The sequence below is a fragment of the Indicator indicator genome, chromosome 14 (assembly GCF_027791375.1).
Source record: "Indicator indicator isolate 239-I01 chromosome 14, UM_Iind_1.1, whole genome shotgun sequence".
NCBI lineage: Eukaryota > Metazoa > Chordata > Aves > Piciformes > Indicatoridae > Indicator > Indicator indicator.
In genome coordinates this window covers 24,984,935-25,004,697 of record NC_072023.1, presented here as the reverse complement: position 1 = coordinate 25,004,697, position 19,763 = coordinate 24,984,935, and the positions used below count along the sequence as shown (strand labels likewise).

The 19,763-nt window shown below is 44.6% G+C and overlaps 1 protein-coding gene across 2 annotated transcripts in view; it reads right to left on the bottom strand.

The window, feature by feature from the left end:
• Positions 1-19,763, bottom strand: part of ERC1 (ELKS/RAB6-interacting/CAST family member 1) — a 351,929-nt gene that overhangs the window by 235,598 nt on the left and 96,568 nt on the right. For both annotated transcript variants that reach the window (XM_054386713.1, XM_054386714.1), the window contains one exon: positions 15,478-15,645. In XM_054386713.1, coding sequence (XP_054242688.1) covers positions 15,478-15,645 — 168 coding nt within the window. The remainder of the gene's footprint in view (positions 1-15,477; positions 15,646-19,763) is intronic.

Here is a 19,763-nt window from a genome sequence, read left to right as displayed (position 1 = left end):
TGGGGAAGACTGATGTAAGCAACCTGAAAGATGGCAGACATGGCACACACTCTTGCTTTCCCTGCCTCTGCAATTACAGGGACCGTTGTATTTGTCTAGTGTGGCTGTGGATGCACCAACAAAGCTTATTAGCTTTATCTTGCCAGAAAGACTACTCTTCATTTCCAAGGCAGCCAAGGGGCCCCACAGTTGGCTGTTTTCCCAGATCCCTTCAAGAAACCTAGATTTGTCAATCCCACTACCTCTGAGTAATGTTCTGTCTTGCCCATCAAGGAGTTATCTGGAGACACAAGAAGGACATAATATTAAAATGACTGCTGCTTCTCCAGGGACAAAGCAAAGATTCCTTCCCTACATGACAGATTTGCTGACTTGCTGTTTCAGTTTGCTGGAGCACCAGAGCACAGGTAACACCAGAAACTGCAGTGGAGTTTGCTTGGAACTTTGCTATTGCTATCAGTCTTAGGTGACAGCCTCATAGCAATGTGTATTGCTTTAGACCCCTGCACTAGCCAGCTGCAACAGCTGAACTACACAACTAACATCACAACCCCACAGTCCTGATTTGTTTCTTCATTTGCATGTACCTTGCTAAAAGGAGGAGTAGATATTCAGTACTCAACCAACCACAGACTGCAATCTCACAGCTTCACAGATTGCATTGGGTTGGAAGGGACCCTCAAAGGTCATCTTGTCCAACCCCCCTGCAGTCAGCAGGGCCACGTCCAACTAAAGTTCTGAGGAGACCTTCCTGTGGCCTTCCAGTATCTGAAGGGGGCCACAAGAAAGTTGCTGAGGAACTTTTTAGGGTGTCAAGGAGTGATAGGACTGGGAGGGATGGATCCAAGCTAGAGGAGGGCAGATTTAGATAAGATGTTAGGAAGAAGTTCTTCATCATGAGGGTGGTGAGACACTGGAACAGGTTGCACAGGGAGGTGGTGGAAGCCTCATCCCTGGAGGTTTCTAAGGCCAGGCTGGATGTGGCTCTGGGCAACCTGGGCAGTGGCCCACGGCAAGGGGGTTGGAACTGGATGATCCTCTAGGTCCTTCCAACCCTGACAATTCTGTGATTCTGCCAGCAGGCTGACCACAGCCACATCAAGGCTTTGGTTTTAAAATGCCACCAGTAAGTGAAAAGATAAAGTAATTAACACCTAACTGATAAAGTTATCACCCTTCTACAACATTAAAAACTGACCCTGGTGGCAGAAGCTTACTTTTGAAATAAATCCCTTTACTATTAATTAATTTTGAAGTAATTAAACTTAAATAAAGTTTTTCCACAGCAGCAAACAGAGCTAGAAACTCACCAACCAACCAAAAAAACCCACAGAAACCCCCCACTGAAAAACCCAATACTTGAGTTCCTAAAGGTCAAGGACAAAGATTCCTTCATAGCATGCATTTAAATTGAGAGAATGTTCCTTACATTATTAGATATCAAGATGAGAAATTGGCTTAGTATCTCTTTTGCACACATGAGAACAACATTTGGTTTTTTAAGAAGAAAATGACCAGACACCTGGGAATAGAGGTACATGTGCTACACGTCATCCAGAGGGTTTGATTATTTATTACAGTATCACAAAATGCCCCAAGCAAAAGACAGGGCTGTACAAAAACAAAGCAGCACATTCTCCATTCACAAACTCTAATTTATAATAGAGGCAGGCATATCAATTTATTTGGAATCCAGTAGGTTGCTGTAACACAGCTGCTGCACAGAACTGCACTAAAAATTACTGTAACAGCAGAACTTTTGTATTGTGTAAAACCAATTTACCAAATTTAACTTAGGCCTCGTTCATTAGTGTAGATATCCCACATAATTTACTGAACAATCTTCAGTTGCATGTTGGGCACCTGTGAGTAAACCTACTCACACATTTCACTGCTCTGAAGTTCAGGAAAAGAGATTTTTATGCCGTTTGGACATAGCCCTCTGCAATCAACTCTGGATGGCCCTGCCTGAGCTGGGGGATTGGATCAAATGAGCTCCAGAGATCTCTTCCACCTTCAACCATTCTATGAAGACAATTTGCCATAAAGCTATAAGCACTGAACAAAGACCAATAAGAACAGAAAACTCTCTGCTTCCTCTATTGATGTTCAAAACCTGCTCCTCAGGTGTCTGTGCTTAGGACAACTGTACTGCCTCTGACTCCTGGTTTAATGACATAAATCATAGAGTCACAGAACAGCTTAGGCTGGAAGGGACCTTAGAGATCATCTAATCCAACCTCCAGCCATGAGCAGGGACACCTCTCAATCATCATAAGTTACTCAAGGCCCCATCCAGCCTGGCCTTGAACATCTCCAGGGAGGGGGCATCCACAGCCTCTCTGGACAATCCATTCCAGAGGCTTGCCACCCTCATGGTGAAAATTTTTTTCCTAAGATCCAACCTAAACCTATTCTCCTTCAATTGAAATCCATAAAGCAATCAAACTCTTCACTTAGTGCCCAGAATGCCCAGGAGGCAATTTATTGTTTTCAATAACTCAGTATAGGAAGTATCCAACAGACAAATGGGAATTTCACCAGTTAAAACAAGTGATCAAGTACTGTTACAAGCTAAACAAGTAGCCTGTTCCTGCAGGCTGTGAACTCACTGGTGAGAGCCCTAACAGCAGTCAGCTTGAGAGCTGTGTAATGTGTGTTCTTTGAAAGCCAAAAGCCCTCAGGATGAGCACTGGAGTGCACTTCAAACTACAAGGCACTGCACATGACATCAAAAATCCATTCCTTGGGTAGTTTCTGGAGAAACACACTGTCACCTCTACCAGCACCTGTAAACTATGGACTAACATTGAAAATCCCATCTGAAGCTAAGATGGTGGACCTTTCAGGACCCAAATCAGAAATAGATGTTATTGCATGGCTCAGAATCCAAACAGATCAACTCTGGGCCAAAACAATCCTCATTGTCAATACAGGCTGGGGGAGGAAGTGACAGAAAGCAACCCTAAGGAAAAGGGCTTGGAGGTGCTGATGGATGAGAAGCTGGACAGGAGCAGGCAGTGTGAGCTTGAAGCACAAAAGGCCAATAGCAGCCTGGGCTGCATCCAAAGCAGTATGGCCACAGATGGAGAGAGGGGATCCTGCCCCTCTGCTCTGCTGTGGTGAGACCTCACCTGCAGTGCTGCATCAATATAGGAAGGACATGGACCTGATGGAGCAGGTCCAGAGGAGGGCCACAAAAATGATCAGGGGGTTGCAGCAGCTCTGCTATGAGGACAGGCTGAGGGAGCTGGGGGTGTTGAGCCTGGAGAAGAGAAGGCTTTGGGCAGACCTAATAGCAGCATTCCAGTACCTGAAGGGAGCTACAAGAAGGATGGAGAGAGACTGTTTGCAAAGGCCTGCAGGGACAGGACAAGGGGCAATGGCTTCAAACTAGAGCAGAGCAGATTTAGATTGGATGTTAGGAACAAGTTCTTTGCTATGAGGGTGGTGGAACACTGGAACAGGTTGCCCAGGGAGGTGGTTGAGGCCCCATCCCTGAAGATATTGAAGGTAAGGCTGGACAGGACTCTGGGCAACCTGATCTAGTGGAGGATGTCCCTGCTGACTGCAGAGGGGGTTGGACTGGATGAGCTTTGGAGGTCCCTTCCAACCCAGACCATTCTGTGATTCTGTGATTCTATGAACTCTCATGAGCTAAAGCTTATCCTGAGAGGGACGAGATCTTGCTGACACTGAACCTGAGGTTCTGTAATAAACTCTAAAATCTCTATAATAACCAGTCACCTTTAAAGCTGAACTAGCAATGACTTGAAAAGTGCGATGAAGAAACTGAGGTATTCCTCTGCCCTAATAATGTCTCATTAGCTGCACATTCACAGGACAAAAAAAAAAAAAAAAAAGACACATTATGCCATCTGAGCTGGGCTGAAACAGCTCTAAAACCTCTCAATGGATTCTCAGAGAAAGGGAAACTGAGAACGGAAGGGTATGGATCCTATTGTCAAAGTGGTTATAACTCATTGTAAATGCATATAAATTCTCTGTGTGTCCTCATTTCCCACATGGAAATGAAACAACCAATCTCCTTCCTGAGGGGCTTTTTAGTCTGGAGAAGAGGAGACTGAGAGGGGATTTAATAAATGTTTATCTGAGGGCTGGGGGTCAAGAGGGAGGGGACACTCCCCTCACTTGTGTCCTGTGTCACGACAAGGGGCAGTGGATGTAAACTACAGCACAGGAGGTTCCACCTGAACACAAGGAACAACTTCTTTACTGGAAGGGTCCCAGAGCACTGGAACAGGCTGCCCAGAGAGGTTGTGGAGTCTCCTTCTCTGGAGCCTTTCCAGCCCTGTCTGGATGTGTTCCTGTGTGCCCTGTGCTGGATTCTATGGTCCTGCTCTGGCAGGGGAGTTGGACTGGAAGATCTCCAGAGGTCCCTTCCAACCCCTAACATCCTGTGAGCCTGTGAAATGAAAAAATCTCACAGGATAACTATGCTGAATTTGAAGTCACAGGATGAAGCCTTTACAGTCATCTTTAGCACTTCACAAGATTTTGTCTAGTGGTATTTTCAAACAGATGAACAATTAAAAGCAATTAAAATTTAATTTTTCCTACTATTACTATAACCAAAAAGAGTATCTTGACTTAAAAATCCCATCCCTTGTGGTAAAGGAATTCTGAGAGGATATTCCTGAAAAGAGAAGGGACTGTAGCATCTCAGAGACACAGGGTAACTAAACAGCTTCTAGATATTTGCAAAAGCCAGGGATTTAAACTCTGTTGTTATGTTCCGTGGTAGTCAACAAGCTCACAACAGAAAGGCTTCAACAAAAGAAAGAGCAGCAGCGGTATCAGACCTCTAGGTCTGATATCCCTGCAGGGATGTGGAGGGAAAAGTCCATCAGGACACATCTTTGAGGTCACATCTGCCAGCTTTAATGAAGAAGCTGGCATAGCCTCTGGAGACATTAGGTCTTGTTTTCTGGTGTTTGAAATCTCTCAGCTGGGTTTGGAACTGGCTCATTGACATGCCTTGAGACCTGGAGAAAAAGGAGCAGAACCAGGGCTATTGCTGACAGAGAGAGAAATGCTCTTGTGTTTGCACTGCTTGTTAAGCCACAGAGCTCCTGAAGAAAAGTAGATATTCCATCATCCCTGGCTGAGCACAAAGCCCAGCAGATCTCTCTTCTACCTCCCTTCAGAAGCTGGGCTGATGAGCAGATAAATATGATCCTGGAGCACTGTACGGTTGTTGCTCATTAAATGTTCATGATTCCAGTGCACAGAAAGCAGAGAATAAGCTCACCCACAGGTGTATTAGAAGCAAAAAATTGATTCATTTTAGTAAAAGGGCATCTGCTCACTAACTTTGCAACTGTACACATGGACCATCTACACTGGGACTGTCTTTGTTCTTGTCTGTATAGTCTGCACAACCAGAGACTCACAGAATCACAGGAAACATCCAGTTGGAAGAGACCTCCAAGCTCATCCAGTCCAACCTTTGACCCAGCACTGCAGGGTCAACACTAAACCATGTCCCTAAGCACCAGCTCCACACACTGTGCAAACACCACCAGGGATGGGGACTCCAGCACTGCCCTGGGCAGACCATTCCAATGGCTGAGAACCCTCTCGGAAGAAATATTTCTTAGCATCCAGCCTGAACCTCCCCTGGTGGCCTGGTAGTATCACACAGTATCAGAGTCTCACAGTATATCAGAGGTTGGAAGGGACCTCAGGAGATCATCCAGTCCAACCCCCCTGCCAGAGCAGGATCACCCAGGGCAGTCTGCACAGGAATGCATCCAGGTGGGGTTGGAAAGTCTCCAGAGAAGGAGATTCCACAATCCCCCTGGGGAGCCTGTTCCAAGGCTCTGTCACCCTCACTGTAAAGAAGTTTCTCCTCATGTTGAGGTGAAATCCTTCTATGTTCTAGTTTGAACCCATTGTTCCTTGTCTTATCACTGTGCACCACCAAAACGAGCCTGGCCCCCTCCACTTGACACCCACCCCTCACATATTTATAGGCACTGATCAGATCCCCTCTCAGTCTTCTCTTCTCCAGACTAAACAGCCCCAGGGCTCTCAGTCTCTCTTCACAGGGGAGATGCTCAAGTCCCCTAAGCATCCTCCTGGCTCTCCATTGGATTCTCTCCAGCAGGTCTCTGTCTCTCTTGAACTGGGGAGCCCAAAACTGGACACAGTATTCTAGGTGTGGTCTCACCAGGGCAGAGTAGTGAGGCAGAAGAACTTCCCTAGCCCTGCTGGACACCTGTCTTGATACATCCCAGGATCCCATTGGCTCTCTTGGCCCCAAGAGCACATTGTTGTTCCATGGAGAACTTGCTGTCTACCAGTGCTCCAAGGTCTTTCTCTGTGGAGCTGCTTGATTACCACAACTATTTAGTCACAAAGAGATGTGTGGGATGTGAAAAAACTTCTTGGCATTTTGATGAAGAGAGCTGAGGACTTTTAGGGAAGGAGAAGATGTCTTCTTGGTAGACAGTGTCTCGATGCTGTTTGGGATGATATGTTTGCATCTTATTTTTCCCAATAACGCCCTTTCCAGGCTTTGATTTTTGTATGCAAATGATAGATACCCAAATGTAAGCTTACACTTAACACATGATGAGATTGAAGGTTAAATATGTCCAGACTGAGATTTTTGAGATCCAAAGCTGCTAGTGGGCAGAACTGCAATTTCAGTATCCTTCTTACTGTGATACACACAAAAACAAGATGTGAAAACATATTTAGAGCTCCAACAAACTGCACTTGTAAGTGCATAGGATTCAGTGCTTTTGTGTTGATGGTAAATATAGAAACATTTAGAGGAAGTATTTTTATTTAGACTTCTCAGCTTTTCACATACAGAGGGCATTTATTTGCTCTGGAGACAGGCAATGTGTCTTATCCAAAGAAGCACGGAAACCACATTTGGAGTCTTTCTGAATTCTAGCTAAAGGAGTCAGCAGAGTCACAAAACAGCTAAATTCAAAAATCTGTGTTCTTCCTTCACTTTATCCCAGGTCAATTACCACACAGTGCAGAGAGAGCTGCCAAAATAATCTGCTGCTATGTTCAGACACTGAAACTTGCATTTTATTTGCCTGCAGCTGCATTGCACAATGAGGGGAGTGTTAAATCCCCCTCTTCAAGACAAAACATGACCTCCCTGCAAAGAGAGGGGGTGATTGATTCACTGCTTTGCTTTGGTTTGTTTTGGGTCTTTTTTCCTTTCTGGGTAACAGTTACTTAGCATTTGTCCCAAATGCTATTGCTTTAAAATCCTTTGATTGCAAAGTATTGATTTTTTTCCCCCCTACTTCTTTTTATCCTGGTCTACAGCATGGATAGACAGATGTGGCAAAGAGAATAATGGAGCCCAAGTTAATGATTTTCAGGTTCAGATTTCCAATTCACCCAGCATAGTGTCTATTTTATTTTCTGACATTCTGCTCTTGCCTGGATTTTCAACAGCTTAAAATGAGGTTTTATGCAAAATTTATTTTGATTGAACTGAGGGGGGGAGAAAAACCCAAACAACCTCATGAAGCTCTATAAAGCTAAGGTTTTGTATCAAATTTTCAGACACAAAACTAAAACTAATTTCTGCAGTCTCCTGATTTCTAGCATCTGCCCTATTTCTGTTGTCTGACATAAAGGTGCTACCAAGCAGCATTGCTGTAGGAGCTTAGAACAGGAAAGATCCCAGAATTTAGAATGTGAAGCATGTGGTTTCCTCAGCAACCTGGAAAATGTACTCCTGGCTATTAGTAGTGATGCCAATTGTCATGTTAATTTTTCAATCTTTGTTGCTCATAATCTTCTTCTGTGTCTTTTATTTGATCTCTGATCAGCTGGTAAACCTTCACTACGTTCCTCATCTGGGCTTCAGGCTGACCAGCAAGGACACTTTCTAGTTCACCACCTTTAATCAATGCAAAAATGATCTCAGTAGGTCATAAATCAAACTGTGCAGCAGCCTGTGTCACTGAACCCAGCGACCCTCTAGTAAAGGGTGCATTTTAAACCACTTGTGTTTTGTTTCAGCTGCAGAAACTTTGCTAGGGCCAGACCAAACAATTTCCTGTCAGAATAGGGGACTGTACATCCTGAACAGTCACAGAAAATAAAAAACCCTAGAAGTGAAAATGCCCAACACAGCCATTTGGCTATGGCTGCATCACCAGCAGAGGCAATCTCTCTACATTTCAAGAGAAAGTAAACAACCTTTTCTAAATGGGTAAGACATGCAACTTCATGATGTTTTCAACAGATTCTTTACAACGGCTTTATGATTTTTCCTATTGTTACAAATTTCCTTTCTACCTGGCATTGAAATAAGTCCTAGTCTTCCAAATGTAGTTCATTAGAGTACCCACTTCAAAAATAGTCTTAAAAGTGAGTATATGGCTCAAGGCAGAGTACTGGGTAAAACCTGATGAAAAAGTATCTACTAATCCAGTTCTTAATTTGATTCAATTCCTTCTCCAGGCCAACACCTGTACTCCATACTTCCTCAGAACTGCAAGCAGCAGTTCACAGAATCAGAGAGTTATTGAGGCTGGAATAGAGCTCTGAGCTCATCCAGCCCAGCCTGTGACCCAACACCACCACATCAACCAGACCATGGCACTGAGTGCCACATCCAAGCTTGCCTTAAACACCTCCAGGGACAGCGACTCCACCAACTCCCTGGGCAGTCCATGCCAGTCTCTAATTCCCTTTGCCATCAGGAAGTGCTTCCTAACATCCAACCTAAACCTGCCCTGGCACAGCTTCAGGCCATGCCCTCTCCTCTTGTCACAAGGTGCCTGAGAGCAGAGCCTGACCCCCATCTGACTACAACTTCCCTTCAGGTACTTGTAGAGTGTGATAAGGTCCCCCCTGAGGCTCCTCTTCTGCAGGCTGAACACCCCCAGCTCCCTCAGCCTCTCCTCATCAGCCTTTCCCTCCAGTCCCTTCCCCAGTCTCATTGCTCTCCTCTGGACCTGCTCCAGCCCCTCAAGATCTTTCTGGCAGTGAGGGCCCAGAGCTGCACACAGTGCTCGAGGTGAGGCCTCACCAGTGCTGAGCACAGGGCAGGATTCCATCCCTGCTCCTGCTGCCCACACTATTCCTGAGCCAAGCCAAGATGCCATTGGCCTTCTGTGCCAATTGGGCACACTGCTGCCTCATGTTACATACTGCTTGCAAATAATCCACAGGAAAATATTTCTTAACACTACACAAGATGAGAAGCTGTCTTTGTACCATGTCTCTCATAGTCTTTCACTGTGTTCAGTTAAGTTGCCTAAGTCTCAGTTCCTTAAACCTTAAACCAAGCACTTAGTATCAGATAACTTAGGCAGTAAAAGAAATAAAATTACTACTCTGTCCTCTGAAGATACTTTAAACTGTACCATCCAGCTCTTCAATTAAACTATACAGATGAAAACCTGATGTGCCTGAACATACCAGCTTACAAATTCCAGGGAAGAAAAAAAGCCTACAGTGCATGGAGGCAAAAGTTTAAAGTCTGCCCTTTCTAAAAGGTGACAATAAAATTCCAGCTGCCCTGAAAGACAGCCCATGGGTAACATAGAAAACAGGCTGTGCACTTTAATAAGAAGGTGCACTCTAGAAACACACAGAAAAAGAAAGAAGTAAATCACAGTTTCTAAAATCCAAAAGAAAATAATTTACCCGAGGGTAGCTACAGGCTTCTAAAGGTGGGCAGGGAAAAAAAAAAAAAGTTGGCCCATCATTTTTTGACTGAAATAACAAATACAAATGAGACCTGGTCATTTGCTCCAGCACTGGAAATGGATTTTATGCAAGTTCTCATAGTGTACAGAGAAAATCACAGAATCACATAGAATGGTCTGGGTTGGAAGGGATCTCCAAAGGTCATCCAGTCCAACCCCCTCTGTAGTCAGCAGGGACATCCTCAACTAGATCAGGTTGCTCAGAGCCCTGTTGAGCCTCATTTTGAATATGGAGTACAATGTCCAGTTCTGGATCCCCTATTACAGGAAGGATCTGGAGGTGCTGGAAGGTGTCCAGAGAAGGGCCACGAAGATGAGCAGAGGGCTGGAGCTGCTCTGCTATGGAGACAGACTGAGAGAGTTGGGGTTGTTCAGTCTGGAGAAGAGAAGGTTCCGAGGAGACCTTCTTGTGGCCTTGCAGTATCTAAGGGAGCTACAAGAAAGCTGGGGAGGAACTTTTTAGGGTGTCAGGGAGTGATAGCACTGGGGTGAATGGATCCAAGCTAGAGGAGGGGAGATTCAGATCGGATGTAAGGAAGAAGTTGTTCCCCATGAGGGTGCTGAGACACTGGCACAGGTTGCCCAGGGAGGTGGTGGAAGCCTCATTCCTGGAGGTCTTTAAGGCCAGGCTGGATGTGGCTGTGAGCAACCTGATGTAGTGTGAGGTGTCCCTGCCCATGGCAGGGGGGCTGGAACTCGGTGATCCTTGAGGTCCTTTCCAACCCTGACAATTCTGTGATCTCCAGGGATGGGGCCCCAACCACCTCCTTGGGCAACCTGTTCCAAACCTGTCATTGCTCACGTTCTTTTTTTCTCAAGTTCTGCGTTTTCTGTGGAAAAATGCTAAAGAGGACAAGAAAATGCAATGCCAAATGTATAGAAAATCCCAAATCTAGCCTTAGATTCCAGGTCTGGAGAACCAATTAATAAATTCAGTTAAAGACATAAATTCTAAAATTGTAAAGGATTGAATTTGTGTTCATTTACCCTAGACTATACTAAAAATAAAAAGATGTTTCATAGTGCATGACAAACCTCCTATGAAAGCACTGTTGGCAGGATGATCCATTAAAATACTCTAGGTTTGCTAATTATAGAAAGTTAAAGTAATCTTTTAATATAACCCCATCACAATTTAACTGTTCATGTGAAAGGAAATGTATCAAACAATTTCCAAGCTGGAGCTAATTCACATCTCTGCATGTGATTCCAGCTAGCAGCAGAATAAAAGACACTTTACTACGTATAGGATTGCAGTTTATTATGCTACAGTTATCCTCTCCTGAGCTCTAGAGAAGAACAAGATCTCAAAACCTTCACATCTAGATGCCTGGGCCCTTCTTCTGAACAGATCATGGACTTTGCTTAGAAAGCAGCAGCAGCAGAACCTCACAAACCAGGCTAGTCACATGAAGATGAAACTGTCTCCGTGTGTATTACAGTACTCTCATGGAAACAAGCATGGAAAAAAAAGTGAGTACAAAGGAGAAAAACTAAAAAAGAGAACCTTCAGCACTGCCTATGAATGATCATTCAAAAGACTCTTCCACCCTCAACCGTTCTTTGAAGACAATTTGTCATAAAACTATAAGCACTGAACAACAACCAATAAGAACAGAAAGTCTTCTGCTTCCTCTGTTGATGTTCAAAATCTTCCTACAATGTCCTTCAGTAGTAGAGGTCTGTGCTTAGGACAACTGTACTGTTTCTGATTCCTGGTTTAATGACATGAATCATAGAATCATAGAACAGCCCAGGCTGGAAGAGACCTCAGAGATCATCTAACCCAACACTCTGCCATGGGCAGGGGCACCTCTCAACCAGCCCAGGTTGCTCAAGCCACATCCAGCCTGCCCTTGAACATCTCCAGGGAGGGGGCATCCACAGCCTCTCTGGACAATCCATTCCAGAGTCTTGCCACCCTCATAGTGAAGAATTTCTTCCTAAGATCCAACCTAAACCTATTCTCCTTCGATTCAAATTGTAAAAAAAGTGAAAAAGAGAACCTTTAGCACCCCCTATAAATGAACCAATGAATGATCAATCTAAAGGTTTGAGTGGAACAAACAAGAAAAGGTGAAAAACCAGAACAAGAGCAAATGGAAGTAAAACAACCCCACTGACACTGAACATTTACACAAATGCACAATTCCCCACTTCCTGGTCAAGCATTCAGTTGGGATCTCAGTCGATGTTTGGAATGTTGCACAAGCAATTTGGAAAAGGAAAAGAAAACAGGGTACAAAAATTAGAAATCTATACGTGTAAAGGGAAATCAAGAGATAAAAAGCCAGAAAATGAGCCCAGGAAGACTGGGAGTTAGGGCTCTGCTCTGGGTTATTAAGGACTTATTTATGGCTAAACTCCATGCCTGGACTCCCACTCCTGCATGGCATTTGCTGTAGCAGAACTGAACACACCCTAAATCCTTATGATGCATAGATGTATTCTAGAAGAACAGGCATTGACCAGGTGTCAGAAATTAATTAACACTGAACTACTAAAGTCAGAAGAATTCCACACAATTGCTTAAAGGTCCCGAAAAAGCCAAAGCACATATCCGTAGCCTAATACATCAATGACAAGCTCCAAAAGCAGCCTCTCTAAAGATACAGAGGAAAAAATATTCTATAAATTAAAATGTACTGTGATATGTGCATTCCTCTCTTTTTACCACGTGGAGCAGCAAGCTGGGATCTATCATGTGCCATTTACAAACAATGCTCTTTGGGAAGCCTCTAAGCTCTGTGACAGATTTGACTTCTCTTATCCAGACCTCCCCCATTTCACTGATAAGGGCTACATTTTCCCACCCAGAAAGATGTGCAGGGTAGTCTGAACTCTGATGATCATCTTCTAGCAGCCCCCAAGAAATATTAAGTATGACAAACCAGCATTTCTAATTAAACTTATACAAAGTTCTCATGGAGGAATCATCCTAATTGCTTCTACTGCTACAACCTCTCATTCATTTAGTCCCATAGTGAAGTCAGTCACCCAGTGCCCTATGCTTCAGCCAGAGTGGCTTTGTGAAGGTGGTGGCTATGCAAGGATTCATTATTCAGCTTATGTGCCCTTCTACCAATACTTCAAGCACTGCTAATAGTGAAATGGAAGCAGAAGCAGAAAAGGCAACGACTGAAAGGTAACAACTTCTGTGGCAGCCACTGTTCCGAGGGCAGCTGCTAGACACATGCAAAGTGCAGGATTCCTTGGCTGAGCAATTCCTCAGCAAGCTGCATACAGGAAAACCATAACATTCCATGTGTGCCAAGAACAATATCCTCACCTTGGCACCCTTGGATTGGAACATGCTGCAGAAGCCACCTCCTTGACATGCTGGCATCTCTCATTGGGAAAAGATTTTAGCTTATAGATGTGGTTGGATTTTACTGGATAAGGGATTGATAACAAAGAGTATAAAAAACAGCCACTGAGCAATAGTCACTTTGGTTAGGGCTGCTGGGGACTTCTGCTTCTGTTAGTTAGCTCCTTCTTCTGGCTAGGGCTTCGGTGCCGGGATGCTGCTAGGGATATGCTCAGGACTTCTGTTAGCTGCTTTGTCTGTTAAGGGCTTCCAGGACTACTTCTGTAAGTGGGACTCTTAAGACTCTGTAATGCTGAGGATTCTACAATGCAGCAGTAAAGGACTTCTGGGAGGACTTCTGAGATTCTCTGCTCTCTGCATTTCTGTCACCTCATTGCTATACAGCAGTGGGGTTTGTGCCTTCATTCGTCACCCAATGGCCCCTCGTTAGTAGGGGTCTACAACTACATTCAGCTTCCCTGGACCAGGGGAGCAACAAACTTCTGCTGTAAATTACTTCTGTATTTAATTCAAAACTTGAAAGGGAAGGAGATTCATCATTCACTTCTCTTCTGCTTCGAAACACACTGGAGTGTGCCTGTAGTACAAGCTGCTTGGGAGGCTCAGCCTGCAGCATCTCTTGAGCCCAACAATTCTGGGCTGCAGTGTGCTATGCCCAGCAGGTGCCCATGCTATGGCTGGCATCAATATCACAGTACCACAGTCCATTAGAGATTGGAAGGGACCTCCAGAGATCACCCAATGCAACCCCTCTGCCAAAGCAGGATCACCCAGGGCAGTCTGCACAGGAATGCATCCAGGTGGGGTTGGAAAGTCTTCAGAGAAGGAGACTCCACAACCTCTCTGGGCAGCCTGCTCCAGGGCTCTGTCACCCTCACACTAAAGAAGTTTCTCCTCATGTTGAGCTGAAACCTTCTCTGTTCAAGTTTGTATTCACTGGTCCTTGGCTTATTGCTGTGCACCACCCAAAAGAGTTTGGCCCCCTCCACTTGACACCCACCCCTCACATATTTATAGGCACTGATCAGATCCCCTCTCAGCCTTCTCTTCTCCACACTAAACAGCCCCAGGGCTCTCAGTCTCTCTTCACAGGGGAGATGCTCAAGTCCCCTAAGCATCCTCATGGCTCTCTGTTGGACTCTCTCCAGCAGGTCTCTGTCTCTTGAACTGGGGAGCCCCAAACTGGACATAGAATTCCAGGTGTTGTCTCACCAGGGCAGAGTAGAGGGGGAGAAGAACTTCCCTAGCCCTGCTGGCCACACTTTTCCTGATGCACCCCAGGGTCCCACTGGCTCTCTTGGCCACAAGGGCACATTGCTGTCCCATGCAGAACTTGCTGTCCACCAGCACTCCAAGGTCTTTCTCCACAAAGTTGCTTTCCAGCAGTGCAGCCCCTAACTTGTACTGCCTGGTGTTACTCCTCCCTGGATGCAGAACCCTCCACTTGTCCTTACTGAACCTCATGAGGTTTGCCTGCAGTCAGCTCTCAGCCTGTCCAGATCACACTGGATGGCAGCACAGCCTGACAGGTGTCAGCCAACCCCCCTAGTTATTATTATCAGGAACTTGCTGAGGGTACTCTCAGTCCCCTCAGCCAAGTCACTGATAAAGGTATTGAACAAAACTGGACCCAGCACTGATCCCTGGGATATGGTGGGGATCCCTGGGGATATCCCTGGGGAGCTGGGGCACACCAGGTTGACTAAGGAGGGGTAGAGCGTTACGGTTTGAAGCTAGAACTTTAGCCCAGTTCTTGATTGCACAATAAGAGTAGGGATTTCCCATAGACTTAGAGTAAAAGGTAAATAAAATTAGGGATTGGATGCAGGATAGTAACAACTGCTAGGTCTATATCATCCCCTTCCTTTGCTGGGTAGCTCAGACTTGGTTGCACAGATGGTTCTTGCTTCTTACTTTTCTGACACTTCCGCTTGCAACTTCTCCCTCTCTCTATGGCCTTGCCTGGATAATCTCTGTTTTGACTACTGTCTGTGAGGTACCAGGGAGAAGTGGGGGGAGGAGCAGGTTCTAGCAGTCCCTCTGGGATGCCCAGGGGGGTACTTCTGACTGCTGAATTGTAAATATATGTAAATGCATTTCGTATATGTCTTACCACCTTATGTAACTCATATTTAGTCCATTTTTGTAAATATAGCTTCATTTTACTTCCAAATCTTTTCTGAGCTGCTCTGGTGATTTATTCTGGAGGTAACTCTCAATCCTGGGGTGAACCTCCAACTGTTGGGGGTGGGGAGGCAAATCCTAACCCCACAACAACTATCTTCCCACTCCATGAATAGACTAGATCACTAATCTCCAGAATGTAAACTCTAGACTGAGACTGGAATGTTTTGGCTTAGATTAGATCTCTGACAGGCTGAGAAATCCAGATGCATCAGAGACGTCTGCCTTAGACCTCTACAATCTTACCTTCTTCTGAAGAACATTCACTTTGCGTTCCTTCACCTCTAACATGTCCTTGAGGTCATGGATCTCTCCTGCTTGAGTGCCCTTCTCCTCTGCCATCTCCTGGATCTGCTTTGTCTTCTTATTCAGCATAGTCTCCTTCTCTTCCAGACGCAATCGCAGCGCGTCCACCTAGATTGGGACATGTAGAAACAGGGTTTGCTTAGCACTTTGGGAGGGAAATTTTAGCAGCTAACTGTACTTACACAAGGGAGTAATAGCTGTCAAATTACAGACTGAAAAAATATCATCCCTTACTCTAAAACCTGCATACATAAGCTTAGGATAAAACAGTTATCAGAGGAGACTAAGCAGTAGAAATACTAAAATGTTTTATTCCCAAATTCTGTAAGACTAATGCTCAAATCACACTTCTGACATCATTCAGTCTTATAAGACACAAGTCTCTAATTTCTTTCTTCAAAGCAGAAGCCAAGACAATGTGGTGCTGAGAAATTCTCTCAAATGAAGGAAAACTGGCCCCTTATTTGGAACACTGCTGGTGTTCAGCAATTTAAACATTGACTGCTAGGAACAAACAGTCATTTTACAGTCTACTCCCCACTGGTGAGACCCCACCTGGAGCTCTGTGCCCAGTTCTGGAACCCCTATTACAGGAAAGATCTGGAGGTATCCAGAGAAGGGCCACAAGGATGAGCAGAGGGCTGGAGCTCCTCTGCTATGAGGACAGATTGAGAGAGTTGGGGTTGTTCAGTCTGGAGAGAAGGCTCCAAGGAGACCTTCTTGTGACCTTCCAGTATCTGGAGGGGGCTACAAGAAAGCTGGGGAGGGACTTTTCTAGGGTGTCAGGGAGTAATAGGACTGGGGGTAATAGAGCAAAACTAGAAGTGGGGAGATTCAGTTTGGATATTAGGAAGAAGTTTTTCCCCATGAGGGTGGTGAGACACTGGAACAGGTTGTCCAGGGAGGTGATGGAAGCCTCATCCCTGGAAGTTTTTAAGGCCAGGCTGGATGTGGCTCTGAGCAAACTGGTGTCCCTGCCCATGGCAGGGGGGTTGGAACTGGATGATCCTTGAGGTCCCTTCCTGCCCTAACAATTCAACTGAGGCTGGAGGTAACGAAAACAGAGGTCTCTGAGGCCACTGCATCTCAAAGCATGGAAAGAGGGCTACCTTAGGGTGCTGAGAACATTTTGCCTTGAATAACAACACAACAGTTTAAATGCAACCTGTTTGCAGCAGGATGCAGTTTTCAGTCAAAGATAAAATGGAAGAAATGCCACAGTACAGAGCATTGTGGGTGCAATGTGGACACAGAAACATACTTAAGAGCTCCCATGCCCTCAATAAATTTAGAAAGATTCTGGGAATTCTATGGTGTCCTCGAACTTCAAAACTTCACATTGAGAAGCTTTTCCTTTTCCTTCTGCATTTCTCTTAGACAAATGAAACACAGAGCTCACAAGACAAAAGAAATGGGAGAAGGAGTCAGCTATCTGAATATAAATTTGATGAGAAGAATAAGGTCACCACAGAGCACAGACTAATCTCAAAGGCCATTGTGGAATACGAAATCCAACACCACCAACCTGCTCAAGATACCAAAAGAAACCCACTGACCCCTATCCACTCAGCATTCATCCAGAGTTCAAATCTGCCAGCTTGGCTGCTAATCTTATTTGACAGTACCAGATTTGGTTTCTGTTAGCTGAATCCATTACAGGACATCAGCCACAGAGTAAACAGGGTAATCAATGAATTTCTTGGTCCTTCTGCACAGCAGAGCCTAGCAGAGACATGAAGTGAAAAGATGACTTGGACAACTCCAGCCAGGGAAAGAACTGAGGTAGTGACTATGCTTACAGCATTCTGAGCAATGTTTAAATTTAATGTGGTGTTATAATTCCACTTTATTTTGATTTGCTAGTGGAAAAGTTGTCTGTAAGGCTCCTCATTTACAGTATGCCATGTCCACAAAATCCTTTGCTGTTTGGTCTGATTCCTTTTACACAGAGCAATAAGCCCTTTCCAGTGAGGAAAACTGCTATGCTCTTCCCATCAGCACGCTGATGCCACCTCGGTGTCTGGAGCATCCTCACTTACACAGACGTTATGAAAATCACATTCCTGACCTCTCACCCAGCAAGTGGGGCACAGAGGATATTGTGCAGGGATGTCAGAGCACCAGGTAGTACACAAATATGATTTACAGGACTGTTAGTGTTTGTAAGGAAAAGTTGAGCAGGTGGCTGTGTTCTCTGCAGAAACCTGCAGTTTTATAGATCAATGAGGTGTCTTTCTCTCTGGATATCTCTAATATTAAAGCTAAGAGTCACTGCTGTTAATTCTTGAAGGGAAACTGAAAATCTCCCTCACAAGAAAATCCAAACAATCTCAAGGGTTGTGTTGCAAAATATTTGAGACAGTCCAGACACCCAGGGCACAGTATTAAAAGAGACCATCTGCAAACAGAAATTTATCCGCAGAACGCTTTCCATTTTCTGATTGATTGTTCTCTTTGAAGTCTATATTAGCTTCCCATTTGGGAGAAATTGCATTCCTGGGTTTATTTGTTTGAGGTCTCTCCCTGGGAAACCACAGAAAACATTTCAAAGGCTGGCAGGACACACAATCATCACCTTAGCACCATTCCTGGCAGAACACTGCCCTTGTTTGTTCATGTCAGCTCAGTTTATGTATGGTATCCTCCCACAGTGACAAGAATGGAGGTCTGTGGGAGTCAGCTGATGCCAACTCCAACAAAGTCAGCCTAAGATTTTCACTGCAAATGGAAATGACCAGGGAAAAAGCTGCTGAGGTGCTGATGCCCCTTTTCCTGACTGCTGTGTCTTGGATGGATATGTTGTGACCTTCTATCACTATCTTGCAACAAACAATAAAAAAATATTTATTTTCCTGATGCCATAGTTTGTCATTAAGACTTAAAAAAACTGTGTTTACTGACTGATTTTGAATGCAGTGGCAGTTCACAAAACCTTATTCTCTATTTTGGACATTGTTCTCTTTCTTATTAATTACATTAGAGTTGACTCTTCACCTCCTTATACAAATTACAGCAATACCCAGCAGGGTCTGTAGAAGAGAGTGGATTGTTTATGAACATGTAAGCTCCTGGTTACAAGGACAGCTTAGTCAGATTACATGACTCTGACATGGAGTAGAAAGCTGGGTGCCAGGTGCACACACCTGGCTTTGTGCAGAGCCTGGCTGCCTCCTGCTAGGATCAGCACAGAATCACAGAATGTGAGGGGCTGAAAGGGACCTGGAAAGCTCATCCAGTCCAACCCCCCTGCCAGAGCAGGAGCACCTACAGCAGGTCACACAGGAACACATCCAGGCTGGTTTTGAATATCTCCAGAGAGGGAGACTCCACAACCCCCCTGAGCAGCCTCTTCCTAAACTCAAAGCAGGACAGATGTACTACCTCCAGGGCCTGCTGAGGTTAGAAATCAGTTCAGCTGTTCTTCCACAAGCTCCAGCACAAGACATTGAATGCTGAAAACATGGGACAGTGTTGTGTGAGCTGTCAGCATAGGTCTTCGTGGAGCTGGCACTAACAAGCCTTGCTAGAGACACCCAGCTCCCATTTGCACATTCTTCACTAAACATTATCCATACCCTAACTGTCTCTGATTTGAGAGAGTCTACTATAGTTTCAAACTGCCAGCATAAGCTCCAATAAAGATCCTAAGAGAATTTTATGTTCTTCTGAGATATTCTGAGCAAATAAAATACTTCAGAGGACTGCATTCATTCTACTGAATATTCATCTGTATTTACCATAGGGAACAGACCAATTACAGAACCTTGCCAGCTTAGGCAGCATACAAAAATAAAGGGGAATGTTCTCACAGATTAATTTAACCTCCCACTCAAGCCACATACATTCTGGCACTGACCTAAGCTGAGGAGCTCACTGGGAAAAACACAAACTTTATATGGATGAAGCCTTAATTCCAAAATAAATATTGATTTATTTTTTTGTTTTGTTTACAAAGAGATTGTACAATTGGAGAGCTATTTTAAAGGGTCCTTAAGCAAACTGAAAAGTTAACCACAATACCCTCTCCACTCAACAGCCCTGAAGATAAACAGCCCACAAGAAGCTCATTGTTCTTTGCAGTTCTAGCGTGGCAGGTGGCAAATCCATTTTTTAATATCACACATAACATCTTTTCCCTTACTACCTACAGCTTTCTTCAACAGCAGACCAAAAGGCAAATGCTTCTGAAAGTATTCTCTTCCCTCTCAAATGTTATACATGTTATG